Genomic DNA, 21,690 nt, shown 5'->3' on the forward strand with positions numbered 1-21,690 from the left:
TGTTTGGGATCATTGTTTTGTGATTAAACAACTGTGTTCAAGCTGAAATTGAAGAATTTAGAGGTAGTCCTTTGTCTTTATTACATCCACCTTGTGCACCAGTACCACTGGCTGAAAACAGACCCAGAGCATGATTCCACAACCACCATGCATATTTGAGCGTGGGTGTATAAATGTTAAAAGTTTCAGTGGCACACAGGCATATCTGCACCCCCTGAAACTGTGAGCGCCATCATTACATAGCAGCATTACATAGTTTGTAAGTGTGTGTGTGTGTGTGTGTGTATGTGTGTGCATTTTTCTATCTTGATGGTGTCCATGACCTGAAAAATGAACCACCCCACGGGGACCGGTTTTTACTGTGGGGAATGAAAATTGCCCATGAGTACAAGCATTGCATTCAATAGAAAATAGGCTGCTGATATGCTTGGTGAAGTTAAAAAAAGGGTTCCCAGGAAGTTGCTTTTCATGATTCTATGTATGGCCTACAGGCCATGGATGGCATTATGTGGGAATTTGCACCTGTGGGAACACTGTAGACTGGGTGTTGTGGGACAGATATTAATGATATATTTAACCACAGACTTTGAACGGTTGGGTTTGATGTGTTGATTTTGTTGACTAATCAATTTCCAAGGTCAAACCACAGCTTTCAGCTCAACATATAAATATGTGCATCACAGTGGGTTATAATGCATTCAGCGTCTGATCAAAGAGAGATAAGAAGAAATGTTCTGGTTGCGCAATTTCAGTTGCATGCTCCTTTTCATCATCCAGCCAGGTTAGTAATGTCTTTTGTTGCACTTGAATTTACTGTTTGGTAATTTCGACTTTCATGTAAATCAGCAAATGCAATGTCACATTACTGATGTGTTTTAGTATTGCAAAGCAGTTGGTTCAGAGTGTTTGTTTCACTCGCCTGTTCATTACTTTCATTACTTCATTGCTGTTCATTACTTGATAGTCTGCTCGTTTTGTTATGTGACAGGATTTTGTTGTTGTTGTTTTAGGCCATGGTTCTGAGATTATTGAAGGGAAAGAGGTTGAGCCACACTCGCTGCCTTTCATGGCCTATGTGGAAAACATAGGCCATGTGAGACCCTGGGAGCACACTCGCTCAAGAAAAAAGAAAAAGCTTCTAAGCAGGTCCAAAAGGTTGATAAACGTTTTCCTCATCCTGACTATTACCAGACAATCAAGGGCAATGACCTCATGTTGCTCAAGGTAAAGTGATAATTAATTGTCCAAATGCAAGTAAAAGAGAGATGCATTAATGTGAACAAGTTTGTTTGTAATCTTATATGATTTATTTCTGTGCATGTATGGACATATTTGAATAAATTGCTGTGCCTATTTTGGATTTTCCAAGCAGAATACAAATAAATGAGTGGTGTTTCAAAACCTTACAACATTGGTGTATATATACTAAATACTAAAATTTAAGGCCAGCTCTCTAAAAGTAATGTAGTCATTATCAATATGTAATATTTCTTTTATATATATTTTTTCAGTTGAAGAAACCAGTAAAGCTAACCAAGACAGTAAAATGTCTCCAGTTAGCCAAAGTTGTCAAGGACCCTCCAGCTGGAAGCCAGTGTCTGGTGGCTGGATGGGGAAAAACTGAAAACAACAAAACATCAGATGTTCTCCTGTCTGTCAATGTGACTGTGGTCAGTAGACAGACATGCAACTCTCGTGATTATTACAGCCACAACCCAGTTATCACCAGTGACATGATATGTGCTGGTTCAAATGGTGAAAAAAAGGCTGATACCTGTCAAGTAAGTATATAGAAAGTATGTAAGGAAGTAAATATCTATATTAAAATATCCATCCAACTCAACACCTTTTTGGTATTTTGTCAGGGGGATTCAGGAGGACCTTTCGTGTGCGATGGAGTGCTGGTTGGTGTCACTTCTTTCGGACTAGGTTGTGGTATCATTAAAAAACCTGGAGTCTACTCGTTTCTCTCAGAGAAACAACTCAAGTGGATCAAAAAAACAATGCAATCCTCAGAAATGTTATGAACCCACAGGTGTCAATCCATACAAGCTGAGCAAGAAGGAAATCTTTTCTTTGATATCAAATGTCCATGCCTTTAATGTAGACTGCTTACATGACCATTATCCATTTTATCATTTCATGTTCTATTTTCTGATATTTCAGTTTCTGTTAGCTTGATGAATTTTTTTTTTAGCTATGACAAATATTTTTTTTTTGAACAAGCTCTGTTGTTTATTTTTCATTCCATCTATTTCTGCTTAAAACCCCCTATAAGATACTTGTATAAACATTCTACTTTATAATAAACCTAGAGGCAATAATTCTTCTCTCTTTCTTTCATTGTTTGTAACTCTTACCAAGCATCATCTTTTTACTCCTACACCTTCTACACCTTCTATAGGCCACAAGACTATGACTTGCACATTTTCAGAGGACATGACAGCACTACATTCATGATTTCAGTATATGCCCAAACACCCTTTCAATTATCATTTCTTACCTCCACAAATCTTACCTCCTTTTTTTCTGAATAACACAGCATAGTTATTATTCATTATGATACATTTGACCACAGGTGTTAAATTCAAGATTTTATTGTTTCATGTGTGGTGCAACACCATGCAATACAGAGCTACTAATCTAAAGGTGATGTGTTATGTGGAGCCAGCCCCATAAATATAAACCGAAAATTGATACGTTTGCAGAGGAGCAGGACAGGCTGACTACACTAGAGAGCAGCACAATAATAATTTTATTAATAATAAAATCTATTTTGACAGGACCTTTCGAAACCAAAGTTACAAAGTGAAAGTGTCATGTTTTGTTTATGTTTTGCTCTCTCTCTCTCTCGCTCTCTGTCGTGTGTGCATGTGTGAGCGTCTGGTGCAGGTGTGGGGAGGTGGGGAGGAGTGATTCTCTTTCACTGGTGTTTCTTTGGTGTCCTTTTCGGCAGCACTGAGCTTTTAGCTCGGTGCGATGGCTGAAAAATCATGGGCCGGAGGGCTTTCGGAGCCTCTCCCGTCGGCATGGTATTAAAATACCGGTTTGCACTGATTTCTCGGTTGAGGAGTGTGGCTTGGCTGTAGGAGAAGTTGTTGGGTGTGAAAGTGTGAAGGCAGCATGTAGGATGAATAATGCAGTTGTTATATAATCGGCTTTGTACCACAGGCCTTCAAGCTGGCTGTAGTTAAATCTTTACTTAAAAAGCCATCTCTAGACCCAGCTGTCTTAGCTAATTATAGGCCAATCTCCAACCTTCCTTTCATATCAAAAATCCTTGAAAGAGTAGTTGTCAAACAGCTAATAGATCATCTGCAGAGGAATGGCTTATTTGAAGAGTTTCAGTCAGGTTTCAGAGCTCATCACAGCACAGAAACAGCTTTAGTGAAGGTTACAAATGATAAGAAGATCATTTGTAACCTTCCCCGACATTTGTAAAAATGATGCTTCCCCGACATCATGCCAGCGCATTTTGGGGATGGCATAAGCACCGATTGGTTTTCTATTGCCCATTTGCTGGGAGTAAGGGCGCCCTTCGTTTGCTGCTTGCGGCACAGAGGGGAGAGGGGCGGGCGGCGGGGGATTCTCTGGCTGGCGGGAGCAGCTTCTAATAACCAACTCGCAAAATAAAACAAAATAAAAACCGACAAACACGAAAACACCAGACATTATGATACAGACTTATAATTTGCACCGATGTTTTTTCGAAATTCTATACGCAAAAAGTGAGCGCGAGAGCCCTCGGTGCGCCTGCTTGCTGCAGTGCTGAAGTCAAAGTAAACTTTGTCATCTCTGCTATATACAGTACAGTATATAGCAGAGACGCTCCAGTTACAGCAGTGCAAGTAAACAAACAATAAATTTAAGAAGAGTAAAAAAATAAATATACACTTTAGGATAAAGGGGCGTAAGGGGTGAAGGGATCAATAACAATTTAAAATTTATAATTTACAGTTTGATGATTTAAAGTCTCGCACACAACCTGTCGAAAGGGAAGGGGGGGGGGCTGCTTCCAAATAGAGCACATTTCATTTATAATGTTGTACATCTAAGCCCATTATGTATTCGTGATTTGAATCCTGGGTTGTGCGAAATCCCAGAAATAAACCCTAGACAAAGTGAATCTGTGAACTAAGGTGTAGGTCTATTAGGTTATGTTGTGGTGAACCTCGGGTTGGGGGATGGGTGTTCATACTGGAGTGCAAAATTAAAATCAATGGACGATGGACAAGAAAAGTTCAAAGCCATCAGGTGCTCAGTTTAGAAAAAAGAGAAAAGAAGAGGCGAAGAAACGAGCAAAAAATACAGGTAAACAGGCGTGTCATTGGATAATGGCAGTTCATGTATCCTGAAACAATCAGAATCATATTCAGAATACTTTATTAATCCCTAAGGAAATTATGTGGGTTACAGTTGCTCCAAGAAGAAATTCTAAAAATAGTAACAGTAATAGACTAAACTCCAAACACTACATTATGTTACAGATTCTCCACAATTAAGAATGAGCACTAATATAAACAGATCACTCAATTATAAATATCAAGAATTAACAGAGGTGATTATAAATAAATATCAAGAAAATTGACAAGGATATTACAGAGTAGAAAAGAGCGTGTGTAAAAAGGGTGTAGCTATTGCAGTGTTTACAGTGTATTAGATGGAGGAGTTGTACAGGGAGATGGCCACAGGCAGGAATGATTTCCTGTGTCGTTCAGTGGTGCTTTTTGGTAATCTCGGTCTCTCACTGAACGTGCTCCTATGACTAGCCAGTACGTCATGGAGTGGGTGGGAGGTACTGTCCAACATTGTCTTTATCTTGGACAACATCCGCCTCTTAAACATCACCCTAATGGAGTCCAGCTCCATCCCCACAACATTACTGGCCTTGTGGATCAGTTTAGCAGTTTTATTTAGTCTGTTGGCATCTGTGACCCTCAACCTGCTGCCCCAGCATGCAACAGCATAGAGCGGGGGTAGGCAACCTTTTTGATGACGAGTGCCATCTAAAATTTCCTCAGAAGTCAATGTGCCATATAATTGCATTGGCAATAAATTTAATAACACTCTATATTAACAGTTGCTGCGCTGAGCGGAGAGCTCCTGAAGCATTTGAAGTGTCGAAATGTGGAAATTTCAACATTGCTTGAAAAAACTGAGAACTAGCAACATCCCTCTCATCAGTAGGCTAAGTGATTTTTAGCCAATTACAAATTGAATCTGGTAGTTGGGGTTGTTAGCTAAGATACCGTCATTAAGAAGCGGTACAACTAATGTGTCTATGTGAGCTAATTTGCGATGTGCACCGCTGCCCCGGCCATTTATTTTTTAATGCACCCTTTCAGATTAATTCACTGCGTGTCGTGCCCAGGGCTGGACTGGGACAAAAAAATCAGCCCGGGCATTTTGACTAGAGACCGGCCCACCAGGTATTAAAGCCATAAAGCCTTTGAATGAAAACAAACGCTGTTGTGACAGTGATGTACACTGTCTTGTTGGTATATGTATGATTTCTATACGTTGTAGATCAGATAAAAACTTTGGTTGTAAGATTCAGATAATTGTTTAATAAAAGCTAGACATTTTAAATGAGAATAAGAAAGAAAAGTATTTCTTTGTCCCCCCCTTTCCCTGTTAATGCCCTACCTGGCCCCCTGGCAAAACTTTGCTAGACCCGCCCCATTCACAGTTACCAGCTGTCAGCTACATAGAAAAGGATCCTGGTGTTATTTGTCTCTCAGAAACAGTTCATAACTTCCCTTCAACTCATTCATGTCACCTAAAAGGTAAACCTGTTTCTCCATCACCTGTTCAGCTCTGATGATTCAGTAAGGACATCTCCTGGTTTCATCTTCATGTTTCCCTCTCCCCAGATATCCAAACCGACATCATGGCCAGCAGCTTTTACAGCTGTGGCTCCAGCAAACATCAGCTGATACTAGAAATTAATATTAAATAAATTCTAACAACAGCTGATCAAGCTTAAATGTGCTGCTGTTGTTTAGCGCGACATCCGCTGGTTTCCTCTTTCTGGCGCAAAGTGGGCGATAAATAAACGAGAGACGGGACTTGCGTCAGAAATACCGATCAGCTGATCATTGATCAGTTTTATGATTAAATGAGAGAAGAAGAGGCAGCTGACAGCGTAAAGAAAGAATAAATCCAGCTTTGTGTCTTTTTCCATCCTAGCTGAAGTCCGGGACAAACTGTGTTCCTTTTCACCTCAATACGAAACGCGTAATATTTTCTCTGAATGCGGGACAATTCTGTTTTTACGGGACGGTTGGCAACTCTACTAACTAACCTTATGAATAAAATAAAGTTCACTATCAGTAACATCATAGCACCCACCCAGCTGTATAGAAACTCCGTCATGCTAGCTAGTACGCAGTACGAGTTATTGTAACTGACTGTAAAAACTCAGCACAACGAAAATAAACTACACCTGAACTTGGTTTATATCTGATCCAGACAGACTGCAGGTCATAACTTCTTACCTGAAGTTCAGTTCACCTGACACTCGGACCGGCGGCGCCTCGGGTCTCTCCTCCTCCTACCTCACCTTTCCCTCATCCACCTGCTGGCCTATTGTGGCAGCTCCGCAATAGCCACCACCAAACAACTGAGTTATTTTTACACATCTGCCAGCATCTGGCCAATCCACCACCTTTCATTGTTTATACCGTTATAAAAAAAAAAAAAAAAAAAAAAATCATAGGCCCATAAAAACGAAAAATCACCATCGGCCCACCGGGCAAAGGCCCGGTATGCCCGATGGCCAGTCCAGCTATGGTCGTGCCATCAGTTAAGCCTTCGCGTGTCAACTGTGGCACGCGTGCCCAGGGTTGCCGACCCCTGGCATAGAGGATAGCACTGGCCACAACAGAGACACAAAAAGATTATTAATCTGTAGTAGGGATAATTAGTAGGGATAGTGAAAACTTCTGTTTATGTTTGTTAGCCACTTGGCTATGATAGTAAAGAGTAGACACTGATGTAGCTGACTGAATCTTTTGGACTGTGTTCAGCACAATATTAATTAGTCATTGTCAACTGCTGATTTGTCATTGTATGACTAATTATAATGGTTTTTTGTTAGCCGTTTGCATACTATGCACACTCTCTCTCTCTTCGTGTGTGTGTGTGTGTGTTTATCTGGTTAAATTCAGTATGCTTCCAACAACAGTTTTTACAATAAAATAATAAAATATTATCTATCTAATTTGCCGCCTTTCACCAGCGATAATATATTGCTGAAAGAGTTGTCACGTCATGGTCAGATTGTGTCGGCAATGGTTATGCTCCCCTCTGGGCGCAAATCTGCAAAGTTACGGCATGTTGTTTCATTTCGAAGACGGGTGTATATGATTCCAAACAATGAGAATGAGGAGCTGAATATAGTGATGAAATTTAAGGTTGATGGGTTTGAATACACAATCTTTGCAACGACAGAAACCATAAGATGTTTTGGGTGCAATCAGGAAGGGCATTCACTCTGTAATTGCCGTGAGAAGGTGCAAAAAAAGGCTGAAATTGTGCAGGGTTCTGAAAACGCAGGGGAGGGCACTTCAGCAGAAAACTTTCAGCAGATGAGGAAGGGAAAGGTGTTTCTGCAGGTAACACAGAGAAAGGAGCTCCAGCAGTTACTGTAGGAGAGGAAAGGAAGTCCAAGGTTTCAAGGTATGAAATGCTTAGCAGCCAAGAAAACAGCGAAGTTGCCTCTACTTCTACTTCTGCTGAAGTATGTGATGAAGTTAGCCAAACTACACAAGAAGGAGTGCAGCAGGTTACGGATGTGGATGAAATTGCCCATAGGGAAGGGAATTTGTTCAGGGATGATGAAAGTATTTTTAAGGTACCAAATGTTAAAAGAACACCTAAAGATTCTAAAGGGGTAAAACCAAAAAAGATGCAGGTGAAAGAAAAGTGTGGAAGAGAGAGTGAGTCGGATGTTTTATCGGATTCTGATAGTGATAGAAAGGCATCTGACGTTTCTATTCCTGATGGCCAGAGAAGTGATGGGTACAGTCTTGAACAGATTAGAAGTTTTTTGAAAGTAACTAAAGGGAAACGAGATGTAGCTGTACAGGATTTCTTCCGTGATCGAAAGTTGTTTCTTGATTCAGCTAAATAGTTAATAAGACAAAGGACTCCTGATGGCTTAAAGGACACTGAAGTGTATAGACTGCGAAAACTGACGCAACAAATTAGAGCTCGAGTTTAATGTGGTTCCTGAAGGAAAAAGACAGCAGATAAGATGCTGTATACTCGTTTTTTAGGGCTCTTTTTTTGTTTCTATGAGTACCCTTAAAATCTCAACCTTGAACCTTAATGGTACAAGGGATATGAAAAAGAGGGCGATGTATTTTGAACTTCTAAAATCTAAATGCATTGACATAGCGTTTGCTCAAAAAACTGAGTAATATTGATATTGAAGTTGACTGGAAGAAGGAATGGGATGGAAATATTGTTCTGAGTCATAAAACCTCACTGAGTTCAGGAGTAGCAATTCTTTTCTCAAGAAACTTTCTTCCAGTTTCTATTGAAGTAGATGATATTGTACCTGGGAGGTTGTTAAAGGTCACTGTTACGTATGAAAATTTGAAGCTGACATTGTTAAATGTGTATGCTCCAGTCTCTCCACGTGTTCGATATTTTCTTAGAAAAGTTAGCGAGTACGCTGTTAAGTTGTACATCAACGAATCATTTGATTTTAGGAGGTGACTTTAATTGTACAATTGATTTAGATAAGAATCACTTGGAGCCACATATACATTCAAGGAGGATTTTGAAACACGTTACTGAGACTTATAATTTGGTTGATGTGTGGCGTTCTAAACATGGTAAAACATGGGCTCACTGTAAGGACAATTACATTTCTCTAGCACAATTAGTTTTATTGTTATGGTCATCATTTACAAATATTTAGATCATGCAACTTGTGTCCATTGGGCTTTTTTGATCATAGTATGATTGAAGCAAGTGTGTTTATAAATAGACTAAAACCTAAGAATGCGTACTGGCATTTTAATACGGTTTTATTAAATGATGGCTGTTTTAAAAAAAGGATGTTTCTTTCTTTGAAATCAATGGAGAACTATGAAATGTCAGTTTACTTCCTTGCAGCAATGGTGGGATATTGGTAAAATAAAGATCCAGCAGTTCTGTATTCGATACACACAATGTCACAAGAAAGATGATACAATCTAGAGACTGACAAATTGAATCTTCAAAATTTGAGTGAGTCCACAGGAGATCGAGGCCATTTTCAGGCACTCAAAAGTAAAAACACTGGGGAGCTCTGGTCAGTTTACGTTTTCAAAATATTGCTGAAATGGATGCTCCCTCTAAATCTTTTTTCAGCTTGGGAAAAAAAAAAAACGGACAAAATCACCTTATTCACTGTATTCGATCTGAGGATGGGAAAGAACTGACTGAACCCACTGAATTATGAAAGAGTTGTGGATTTTTTTTCAAAGCTGTCTGTAGTTCAAGATTCAAGATGGCACCTGTGTATACGGCAGGCCGTCTCCGTCTCAGTCTTCTCTGCTCCTGTATTCTGTTCGTTATCCTTGTCTCTCTGTGCTGCACTGATGTCTTCACGTTACTGGTCTACAATTGTCAAACTCTTTTGAATCTCCAGCCTTTGGATCACCAGTGTCGGCGTACTGATGCCGCTCCCGATCTATTTTCTCTGACCTGGTGAAAAACCAAAACGAACGACTCGAGACAGACTTCTTCAATTCAATCAACTTCTTTATTTAAACCCCTGTGTAGGAGCCATAACTAAATATATAGAATTTTGATGATCACTGGGTTTTCATTTGTTTGGTTGTTATGGTGCTAGCGGTGACATAAGAGGGCGTTGTCAGTCTGTCATTCACTGGGTTTGATTTTGACAGAGAGGAGGGCTGGGTAGCCGTAGTTTTTGTTGACCGCTGCACAACATGTTTTGCTTTGTTACATTAGAGCCTGTGACGTTGTAAGAGTCCAAATCGTGAGATGATCACATTACTCTGTAAACTCTCAAAGCACTTTAATAAATAAGCAAACAATTCCACCTCTCGCATTATTGCGTAAAGTTGACAGCGCGTCAGGCAAAGAGGCAAGCTCCATCCCCGGCCTCTAGCGACTGTGGAAGTCGCTACACCCTGCGCAGGAGGGAATCAGCTCAGCATAAAGCCTCTCGTAGATTCGAAGGGCAGTCCTTCGAACTGTTACATTTATATTATTCCAAAGTTCCTTATTTACCTCCCACCTTTCCTGTTATTCTGATATCACATTCGCCTATACATCACACAGTTTCAATCAAAACAACTACTTTCTCATCTATCGTCTTCTACCTTTCTTTTTAAGGTCTTGCCCTATCTTTAACTCCTTTCTTAAATGCACGTCTTAATTGTTTATGTGTGTGTGTGTGATGTGCATGTCTCTATCTGCAATATGTGTGTGTGTGTCACTGTAGGTGGGCGTGTGTGCGGGTCATGTCAAGTGTCATGAGTGTGTACTCTGTATGTGTCAAGTGTGTGTTGCGCAGGGGGTTTACGCGCTCCTCCTTAGTTCTGCTTTTCTAGTCTATACTTATCCAAGGTGTTAAACTATTTTTAACGCTGCCCTTTTGCCTCCTCCTTATCTACTCCAACTTCTGTGCTATTTCTTAGTATCTCGCCTATGCATCTTTTTCCTGTGATGTTACTTCAACTATTCTTGCTCCTAAGATCACACAGGGGCCTGCTTAAAAGTATAATGTTTAAACAGTACAATGCTAAAAAGTATAATGCTAAAAAGCTATATAATGCTATATAATTCCACACCAGACACTCAACTTGAAATGGAAATCTGTGAATCCTCCTTCTTCCTTGTTGGATTATCCTGATCACCTACAGTACCTATCACCTACCCTCTCATTAAGGAAACGTTCACGCAGATTGGGTAAACTGGGTGGTATCCATGTTCACCTTAAGGCCTACTTTAACTCACATGTTGTGACAAATCATCTCATACCTTTGGACGTCCTACCTTCATTCTCTGCTCTTTGAGACTCCACTAACCTCAGACTGTTTGTCATCGTTGGATTCACCCTATTAAACTTCAGTCGTGCCCGGAGCTGCTGGCTGATCTTCCACCCGTTTGCTGCTGGGCGCGGTCCCCCAGGGGTGGTGTGAATCATGGCAACCTTCGTCTGCTGCAACGCTCTCCAACCAGCAACAGCAACACCACTCTCCATACGGCCTTGTTAAACACGATGTCACTGGCTAATAAGACTTTGTCTTAAATTATTTTATTCTCTCATCCGGGCTTGACTTCTTATTCTTGACTGAAACTTGGCTTCGCCCTGGTGAGTTCTTTTCTTTCTCAGAGCTGCTCCCACCTAATTTCACCTTTCTGAGCTCACCCCGGACCACTGGCAGAGGTGGAGGGCTAGCTTCAGTTTTCAATAACAAATTTCGTTGTCGGCAGCTGTCATCTATTCTGCACCCCAGCTTTGAGGTGCAGTTATTGGAACTGAACTGCGTCCCCCCATTTCTCTGTGCTGTGGTGTATCCCCCCCCGAAATTCGTTAAGGATTTTATTTCTGAATTTGCTGACTTACTTGCTAGGTCCCCCCTTGTTTTACAAGAAAATCTTCACCCCCCCACACACACACCCGCACAAACACATCCTCCAACCACACACACCCATACTTTGTTTTCAAGCTCCATAGCAGTTATTTCGCACCTTAAACCTTTAGTAAACAATTAAACAAATACAAGTAAATAAAAGTAAATAATAAGCAAATAAAAATAACTACTAACTCTTTTACGCTACGTCCACACCTACACTGGTACTTTTGAAAAAGCAGCTTTTTCTATGCGTTTTGACCTTTCGTCCACACGTAAACGGCGTTTCGAATCACCGAAAACTGAGATATTTTTAAAAGACTCCTGCCAGGTTGGAGATTTTCGAAAATGTTTACGTGTGGACGAGTGGAATACGGAGTTTGTCACGCAACATCAAAGGTGTGTGCCTTTTTCACATCATGCTGTGGGCCACATTATTGCTTACATGAGATGAATTTCTACAATGGTGGATAGATTCAAAATACTGTTACAGTTAATCTTACTATCTGCAGTTTTTACACGCTTACATATACACACGCAGCTACTGTCCCTCCATTTAGAAAGGAGAGGCGTCATGGTGTAATTATTTGTAGTTTTTTTTCCTGTGTAATAATATTCAACATTGCTATCAATACATTTTTCAAAAAATGCCTCTCTGTGCAAAATTGGTTCAAAAACACAAACAACTGTGGGATACTGTTTGTCCGTGGTTTGGACAGCCCAGTGCGTGCTCCCAACCAGAGCCGGTTCTAGACAGGCATATATGAGGGGGCAGACAGAAATGTAAAGGGGGCACATAGTTTCAATGGAGGTGAGAAAGGTGTGGGGGTTGGGTGGGGTGCTCTGGATTAGGGCTGCCAAAAATGATTATTCTGATAGTCGACTAGTCACCTATTATTATTGCGATTAGTCGACTAATCAGATCATGCGTCCGTTGGACGTAAAACATACAGCTTATTGCACAAGGATGCATCTGCTCTTATGTAACTATTATTAGCTCACAGCTTGAAGTGTTTAAGGTATGTGCTAACAAAAAGTAAAGATAAGATGATAGTTTATTAAATTTTAATGAAATTTGCAGATTGTCTCGGTGGAGTTTAATAAACTCAGCCGTCTGCTCCTTGCTATCTAAAATATAACAGGACACTGGAGTAAATTATCGACCATCTCACACTTCTGTGTAATCAGTTTTCTGTTTGACATTTGTTTAGCTGTATAAAATCTATAACTTTAATCTCAGCCAAACCGATTTACTCAGGAACAAATAAAACATTGGAAAAAGCCAAACAATAACATGTTTAAGATATCTAAGTGACTTATATATGGGGGTGGGTTTTGATTATCGATTTAACGATTAAAATCGATTCTAGCTTGGAAACGTGATATCCATTCCTTAAAATCCTGAATCGATTTTTAAATATACACTTATTTTGCCCGAAACACCAGAATCTCAGTTTAAACCTCACAAAATTTCAACAACCACCAAACAGCTAAAACAGTAAATGAGAGCAGGAAAACAGATTCGGCACAAAGATGTAAACACAAAGTGCAGACCCACCGACGGATCAGAATCAGTGAGATGTCGCCTTTCTCACCCGACGGCACGGACACGGTCGGGCTGAAAGCCGACATCTCACAGATTCTGATGTTTCGGCGGGGCCGTGATTGTTTTGCGCTAGATTCTGAAGCTGCAAGTTTTATCTCTCTCCAAACAATATTGACTGAACCAGCAGCAAAAGAAGATCCAAACTACGCTTCGTCTAAAAATCAGTTTTCTGCGTTATTCGCTTGCTTATTACGCACAAGCTGTTTACAGCGCTGTCAGCCGCTGTTTTTTCCCCCCTTTTACTTACTTCCGAAAAGAAAGCCAAATTTCTGCTGTTCAATAGACTACTGAACTTTTTAAAAATTATGCAAAATTGCAAAATGCTTAGCTGTATCTCTAATAAAAGCTCTGTAACTTTGCTCTGCTTCACTTCAGCAATATCAGGTAATGTTCATATGCTGAGTAATGGTTTTCTTTTGTTTTTGATGTACTGCAGAATATTTTTAAGGTCACCTGCTATAAAATCCCAGCCCAAGAAAATCACCTTCATGTTTTTCTGTGTGTTCCTTGAATCCTTGTATTTTAACAAAGTTGATTTTAGAGTGCGTTTATAGAGAAATTGATTTATTGTTGTAATATGTATTGATTACACTGTAGAGTTTTTATTGCTAGTAAAAAGTAGCAGTATAAGATTGAGTAGGGAAATGTCTCTCTTACCTACATAATGGAATAGTCCAGGGGTGAGCTTGTTTGGTTAAGTGGACTATTTAAGCAGAAGAACGCAGGTGTTTGAGGAAAAAGGACCAGGTCAGTGTAGCTGTGTGCATATGACCTTAATTTCTGTTGAATCTAGTTCAGTTATGTTTATTTGTACTGAGTTAACTATGGAGTTGAGTTCCTTATTTATTTTTGTACATATTGTTTGGTCACAAAAATGGTGCATAAATCACTCGCTACACTGGACAGCATCTGTCTCCTGCCCTTCTTCATGACCCTGCTTAGGTCATGTTCTACCACAATCATATTACATTTGACTGCAATCTTATCAGAATGCATAAGTTTCCATTTCTCTATTTTGTTGACTAATGGTTAGACCACATTTTTTGAGCTCAACATAAAAAGCTTTGCACAACATTGGTTTTCAGTGCATTCAACGCCTGATAAACGAGAGATACGAAAAAATGTTCTGTCTGAGAAATGTAGATGCATTGATGATTTCTCTAGGTGTTGTATTTCCATCACCATACAGCATATATCTATAATGAGTTGGGTTCAAAAGGTTAAATTTATTTCCAAGTTTCTCTAATCCACACGAGGTCAAAATTATACATACAGACTCAAATATATGCAGATGCCACACCTCAACCAGATGCTTTTTGTAGCCATCAGCTACATCAGCTGTGTGTGTGTGTGCGTGTGTGGTGTTGGGGAGTAACGGAATGCATGTACCAGAGTTATGTATTTAAAATACAAAATATGAGTAAGTAATCAGAATACACTTACTTTGTAAGTGTATTCTTACAAAGTAAGTGTATTCTTACACTTACTTTGTAAGTGTATTCAATAACCCAAACAAAACACGCAATAAGAGGATCTAATTTAAGCGTCCTGTTGGTGCTGTCAGTTACACAATGGACCCAGAGCCAGCACAACAGAGCCAGCAGTGCACGGGCAGGAATGCATTTCTGACACCACTTCATAAGAAGAATGGGATGGGTGAAACTTCAGTATCTTCTTTGCCCTGGTGCAGGTATGTCGCAGTGGTCATGTCAGTGGAAGGATCCGGTGCTCTGGGAATCCATCCTACCGGACAAACCATCCTACCCGTTGTTTCTGCGCATGCGCACAACACGAAATTAAGTGGCGAACCGTCCTACCTTTGTGAATATTAGCTAGAAAAATACTCTGACGGGTAAAATTAAATGCCAAACCATCCTACCTTTGTGAATGTCACCTACAAGCATACTTTAACAGCTAAAATTCAGTGGCAAACCATCCTACCTTTGTGAATATGAGCTACAAGCATACTTTATTGGCTAAAATTAAGTGGCAAATCATCCTACCTTTTTTAATAAGACCTAGAAACATACTCTGACGGGTGAAATTAAGTGCCAAACTATGCTACCTTTGTGAATGTTACCTATAAGCATACTTTAACAGGTAAAATGAAGTGGCAAACCATCCTGGCTTTAAGAATATAAGCTACAAGCATACTCTGATGGGCAACGTTAAGTGGCAAACCGTCATACCTACTTAAATTTGTGGTGGAATTACTCTGTGACAGCAGAAATGTGCAGAAACTACCTACGGTAGGACGTTTTGCCAAAATAGGATGGTTTGTCAGAACACCGGGAGTTTCTCTGTGAATGTCACATTCCTGTGGCAGCGTGCTCGGTGCTTGCTCGGAAGATAAGGGGGTTTTCGCTTTTAAATTTTTTTTTCTTCCCACGCAGTGTTCAGCGGATGCTAATGTTTTTGTTGCTTTTTACGGAATCAAACTCAAAGTAAGGTCAGTACTTCCACACTTTAAACGCTGCACGGTCATATGCTGTCCCGCACTCGTTATATTATACATTGTTGATCTGCACACAGCTGTTGCCATGAACGTCGCACTCGCTTACGTCATTTTTCATGAGACACTCTCGCAAAAAAATCACGGTTTTAGTAACACAGTGACGCAGTGTGCTTATGGGAAAGTAACAGTAATCTAATTACCTTTTTTGCAATAGTAATCCCTTACTTTACTCGTCATCTCATGCATGTTTCTCTTCATCATCCAGCCAGGCAAGTAATGTCTTCTATTTAATTTTAATTTTAAAATAATTTTTTTTTCTACATCAGTAATGTGTGAAACATATATTACAGTATTACAATGTCATACACCATATGACGTGTAAAACACACACTACATATCTATTATAAAGCAGTTGTCACAGGGTGTTCGTTTCACTCATCTGTTCTTGATTTGATTACACATTCCTCTCAGTTGTCCCATAAGTTTGAATGACACTATGTCATGAAATATGGAAGTCTTTAAAGCACAGAATGAAAATTACAATAATCTAAATTTAGTTTAACAGTCATACAAGTACATTGAAGTATTCATCCATGAGAAATACACCGAGTCAAATTTCTCACGATCAAAAAGTGTGTAAGTATATGTGTGTGTTGCTGTTGTTATTGTTGTTGGCGGTGGTGGTGATGGTGAATGGGGTAAGGTTGTTAATGATATATTTGATAACAACCTTAGAAGTGTTTAGGAGCCCATTTTTCTGACTTGTTAATTTCAGTTGTCAGACCACATCCTTTCAGCTCTCTATATAAAGCTGAGCGTCACAGTTTCAGTGCATTCAACATCTATGAGAGACAAAAGGCAAAATGTTCTGCAAGAGTTATTTCAGTGTTTTTGTTTCATGCATGCTCCTCATGACAATTCAGCCAGGTGATTAATATTTTCTTTTATACTTTTATTTACTTGTAGACAATTTTCTCATTCATTTAAACAAGTAGAATGCATAGTCACATTATTTACATGTTTCAGCATTAGAAAAGCAGTTGATGAAGGGTGTTTGTTTCAGTCATCTGTTTTTGACTGTATCATCTGCTGATTTTGTTATGTGACTGGATATTTTCTTTTTGCTTTAGGTCATGGTTCTGAGATTATTGGAGGGAAAGAAGTCAAGCCACACTCGTTGCCTTTCATGGCTCGTGTGGAAAGTGATCGATTTTCATGTGGCGGGACATTAATCCATCCACAATGGGTCCTGACAGCCGCCCACTGCAATGAGTAATAACGCTTACTTTTCTTAAACTTTCAAATGAAAATGTTGCAATATTCATGTTTAACTGACTGTGTGAAAGATAATACATAAAGAGATTTAATGAGAGATCACAAGGAAAACATCTATAAGACATGACTTAATCTGACAGCTTGGCAGATTAATGAAAACAGAGGTTGATTACACTCCAAGAAATGACAAAAAACCCTCGTCTGGGGATCTCCTCAGCCCTTCCCAGGAGGGTGGCACAGATGCCCCTCCGGTGGTACTCCTTGGGCTCTCGCACTCTGGGGCCTCTGGATGTCTGGAGCCTGGATCTCCTCCATGCCTGCTTCATGCCCTGGGGGACGGGGCTATGGCCCTCCACACCCTCTAGCAGACCATTACATGGGGAAACCTTTTGTATACAAGCGCGCTGATCCACACAGGTGTGCACACGGGTGTTCACTGTTCGTAGACATAAACTACACTTTTCTTAGCTGCTACTTCAAAGCACATTGTGCGCTGTCTGTCCTGCGTGCTGCACAACAACATTCAATATTTAGTATTTACTGCTGTTCACACTTAGCTAGATTAACGTGATGGTGTTGTGTTTAGTATGTTGCTTTGTTTTGGTTTTTTTGCTTGTTTTCTCTTCTTTTTCTCTCAACAGGTGATCCAGGAGATTTTTTTTTTCTCTTTGTCTTTGTAAGTGCCCTTTCTCACTGTCCCTTTTCCCTTCTGTTTTTCTTTTCCTTCCTCTCTTTCTTTCTCCCTTTCCTATCCCCCAGTCATGTCTGTCCCATCTGTAACAACTGAAAATAAAATAAATAATAATAACAAAGTTTGATCAAATGGACCAATACGGCAATGCATGATGATCCATTTGGCAAAATAAATCCATTTGGTATCCTTGTTGGTCTTCAGACAACAATTCTGATGGCTAAAGAACCAAATGGGACAGACAAAAAAAAAAGAAAAAGAAAAAGAAATGACAAAAAACAATTCTAATCTAGCCTTCAAAATATTCATAAATATGTATAAAAGGTGCCTTTTAAATAACAAACATACAAATAATCCTCTTTAAAGGTATTTTATGTTACATTTGCTTCAGAACTGTTACAAGAAAGTAGACACTAAAATGTGTCAGTTTATTTTGTTCAGAATCTTTTCAACCATCATATAAAACGCTTTATTATAATTATTAATCTAAAACTGCCTAATAAATGGAGAGGATGAATATACAACCTTTACAACACTGGGAAATACGTTATTGTTCATTTTTTATTTATAGTTTGTCCATTTTATTGTGTGTTGTATCTTCACAGAGTATTTTGTTTGCACTAGTCATTGTCCGAGAGACAAAATTGCACTCAGTTACAGAATAACAGACATCACAGCTACATACACATGAAATATGAGATAGATTTTATAATCTAAAACATTTTTATAATGTTGAAATTTTCATTCAGCTGTGAGAAAATATCTTGAAATTCATTTAAGGCTCAGTAACAGCACGGGTGAAATTTTCCAAATATACTGAGGCAACTATGATTATTTTATGATTGTTTTACACATTCTTGACCTATTACCATTTTATCAAATCAATCAATCAATCAATCTTTATTTATAAAGCTTGATTGATTACCATTTTATATACATGAACTGTTTTTGTTTACAGTATGACTCTAGTGATACTGGGAGCGCACTCCCTCAGGAATGTGGAAGCTGATTCTTGGCAGGTCAGAGTGGTTGAGAAACGATTTCCTCATCCTGGCTATCATGAAGTAACCATGGTCAATGACCTCATGTTGCTCAAGGTAAGTTGATAATTCACTGATCAATACCAAGTGAAGCAAAAGTTACCCTGAAACCCAGAAGAAAAATACTTTATTAGATTTTATTTTCAGATAATTTAAATATTTCTTTTAAATATATCTATATCTTTTTTATTGTTATTTATTTATCTTTTGTCCCTTGAAGTGGACATAAAGTCTTGTTAGATCACAAAATGATATGATGAAGCAGAGTGATATTAAGAGCTGTCAGGGCCTGACATTAGAGCAGGGCTGTCCAAGTCCAGTCCTCGAGAGCTACTGTCCTGCAGCTTTAGATGCAGCCTTGCTCCGACACACCTGAATCAAATGGACACCCCTGCATTAGAGCAGCAAGGTGAAAGTTCAGAAGGAGGACATACCAGCTTTTGAGGACCCTGAGAAGGGGCAAAATGATGACAGATAGTGTCCATTGTGGATAAGAAGTATTGTATGAGCTGAGGCTTTGAGGTTCTGGAATTTGATTTATCAACCACCATATAGGAGACAAGCCTGAAGAAAAACGTCTTTTCAGGCTCCTCAAAAGCTGATATGTCCTCTGAGCTTTCACCTTCCTGCTCTGATGTCTGGTCTCCCTTCACCTCAACCCCTGACAGTAGGAAGACAGACTCCCCTTCCGTAGTTTCTTTCTGCTTTTCTCCCTAATCTCCGATTTCCTGAAGTATGGACATTGGTTGAAAATGTGAGGTAAATCCTGCTGTCCACTACAAAGGACAATGAATATGTTTTGTTTTGGAAGGGGTAAAATTACTGTGCAATTCTGAAATCCTACTAAATCAAAGTTGAGGCTCTCAAATTGAAGAAAAAAAATAAGTTTAACTAGCAGAATTATAATATTTGTTAAAAAAAAGTATCACTTAACCCTCCCCGTTTGGCAATAAAATATAGATTGCATAAACAGTGGTTGACAGTCTCAGACTCATGTCCTTGACAGAGGACAAAAATTAATTGCTGGGTATTACTACGAGGATATAAGGTAAAAGCAGACTTATTCTCTTTGATGTATTTTTGTGTATATATAATTAGATTTTTCAGTAAGTTACAACACCTATTTTCCATTTACAAAACAAAATGTATAAATAGATGAGTGGGGGTTCAAGACTTTAGCACAGTGCAGCATGAATACTTACGTTATGTTCTGCTCTGTAACGGTCAAATATAAACAGTCATTATGAGTATGTAACATGTCCATTTGATTATTGTTCAGCTTAAAAAAAAAGTGATGCTAACCAAGACAGTGAAGCGTCTCCGGTTGGGCAACACCGTCAAGGAGCCTCCAGCTGGCAGCAAATGTATGGTGGCTGGATGGGGACTAACTGAAAGCAACCAACCATCTGATGTCCTCATGTCTGCCAATGTGACTGTGATCGACAGACAGAAATGCAACTATTATTATTCTGCTATCACCAGTGACATGATATGTGCTGGCTCAACTGGTAAAAAAAAGGTTGATGTCTGTAGTGTAAGTATATAGAGTGTGTGTGTATTTTTATTAGTTTTCTGAATTAAACAGGCATTCAGCTCAAAACTCTTTTGGCTTTTTCACATTGTCATGTATTTAATATATATACTTAGTGCTTATTTGCTGATTATATTGCTTTATGTGTAGGCCTTTATAAACCAGAAGAATGAGGTCAAAGGGTGATAGGTTGCCTTGGCAACAGACCTCAGAAAGGGGAAGTTATTGCAAGCTGCACAGGAAGTGTTAGTGCACAGGCATATTAATAAATCAGACACAGAAAAGAGGAACTTGTTCCATATAAGGGTTTGTTTGTATCGAAACTATGGGTGACGTGTTGCAAAATATATATAGCGAGACAGGCTCCTGATGCCCCAGACGTGAGCTGGCGTTTGTGTGTGTGCTCAGTCTCCATTTTCCGGAAAATGTCAAATTAAAGATCACTTTTGACTTTCTTTGCCTTAAAGAATACAAAGAACAGGGATTTAATGACATCCACAAGTAGTCAAAGAATGACTACCATGTATTTGTTCTTGTTGCAGGGGGATTCAGGAGGGCCACTGTTGTGCAATGGGGTGCTGGTTGGAGCTACTTCTTTTGGAATCCCGTGTAAGAGTAAAGAGAATGTACCGGGAGTCTACGCGTTCATCTCAAACAAACAACTCAAGTGGATCAAAAAAACAATGAAGTCATATGAAATGCCATGAATCCACAGGCATCAATACATATGAGCTAAGCAAGACAAAAATCTTTGATGCTTTTATGCTTAATCTGTCACTGCTTTCACCATAGAGACTACACATATATGATATCAGCCATCTCATGGTTAGTACTATCCACTGCAGAAACATAAAACCAGATCCTCTTTGTAGCCTTTCTCTTGGACAATCATTGTGATGGTTTGTGGATTATTTCATTTTCCAGAATTGCATTTTGGTTGCTGTTGCTGTAGAGTCTACATAAATGTGGTTATTTCTGAAAGAATTTCTACAAGAACAGTTCCTAAAATAATTTCTTCTTCCAGTGGAAAATGACCTTTACCCTCCTTTTATTGTCTTACTTGTGAAAAGATAATACTTACTACTGTTAACTAGAAAATTGACATAAAAAATTTGTTTATGAAAACCCTCAGCAACATTTTTATATACCTTTTACATTTTCTACTTTCTAATAAAGCTAACAGCATGAATAAAAAAGATTTCTTTTTTTCTTTCTCTTTCATTGTTTGTACTGCAATTCTTTCAAAAGTTTGTCTTTTTACTCTAACTCCTAAATCTTTAAAAATGTTTGTGATCCAAAACTGATAGCGTAGTCTTTTATTTTTTGTATTCAAATTTAATAACTTTAATGGCTAAGAAAGATTTTTGTAATTGTATTTTCAGAAAGCAAACCAGCAGATGCATAGGGATGGGTATCGTTTAGGTTTTATCCGATACCAGTGCCAAATCGGTACTTTTGAAATGGTGCCGGTGCTTAAGCGGTGCTCGAACTG

The 21,690-nt window shown here is 39.1% G+C and overlaps 1 protein-coding gene and 1 pseudogene across 2 annotated transcripts; both read left to right on the plus strand.

Annotated features, from left to right (window-relative positions):
* The first annotated feature begins 729 nt into the window (after nucleotides 1-729).
* Nucleotides 730-2,354, plus strand: LOC120443046 (annotated as a pseudogene).
* A 13,517-nt stretch (nucleotides 2,355-15,871) lies between these two features.
* LOC116312287 (granzyme A-like) lies at nucleotides 15,872-21,410 on the plus strand. 2 transcript variants are annotated; one of them, XM_039620686.1, is made up of 5 exons: nucleotides 15,872-15,930; nucleotides 16,792-16,933; nucleotides 18,586-18,724; nucleotides 19,947-20,201; nucleotides 20,741-21,410. In XM_039620686.1, exons 1-5 carry the CDS (start codon nucleotides 15,906-15,908, stop codon nucleotides 20,903-20,905), a joined length of 726 nt encoding a protein of 241 aa, XP_039476620.1. In that variant the 5' UTR covers nucleotides 15,872-15,905; the 3' UTR covers nucleotides 20,906-21,410. The 2 variants fall into 2 exon arrangements, with proteins under 2 accessions (XP_039476620.1, XP_039476619.1); XM_039620685.1 differs by lacking the exon at nucleotides 15,872-15,930 and adding an exon at nucleotides 16,512-16,588 and having other exon boundaries at nucleotides 20,741-21,409.
* Nucleotides 21,411-21,690: the final 280 nt, after the last annotated feature.

The sequence above is a fragment of the Oreochromis aureus genome, linkage group 12 (genome assembly GCF_013358895.1).
Source record: "Oreochromis aureus strain Israel breed Guangdong linkage group 12, ZZ_aureus, whole genome shotgun sequence".
NCBI classification, from domain to species: domain Eukaryota; kingdom Metazoa; phylum Chordata; class Actinopteri; order Cichliformes; family Cichlidae; genus Oreochromis; species Oreochromis aureus.

What these genes read in the sequence shown, in the direction of transcription:
- LOC116312287 (XM_039620685.1), top strand. Translation starts at nt 16,525, where the DNA reads ATGTTCTGCAAGAGTTATTTCAGTGTTTTTGTTTCATGCATGCTCCTC. An exon ending in ATGACCTCATGTTGCTCAAG is followed by an intron (nt 18,725 to 19,946) that starts GTAAGTTGATAA and finishes ATTATTGTTCAG; the next exon opens with CTTAAAAAAAAAGTGATGCT. An exon ending in AAAAGGTTGATGTCTGTAGT is followed by an intron (nt 20,202 to 20,740) that starts GTAAGTATATAG and finishes TTCTTGTTGCAG; the next exon opens with GGGGATTCAGGAGGGCCACT.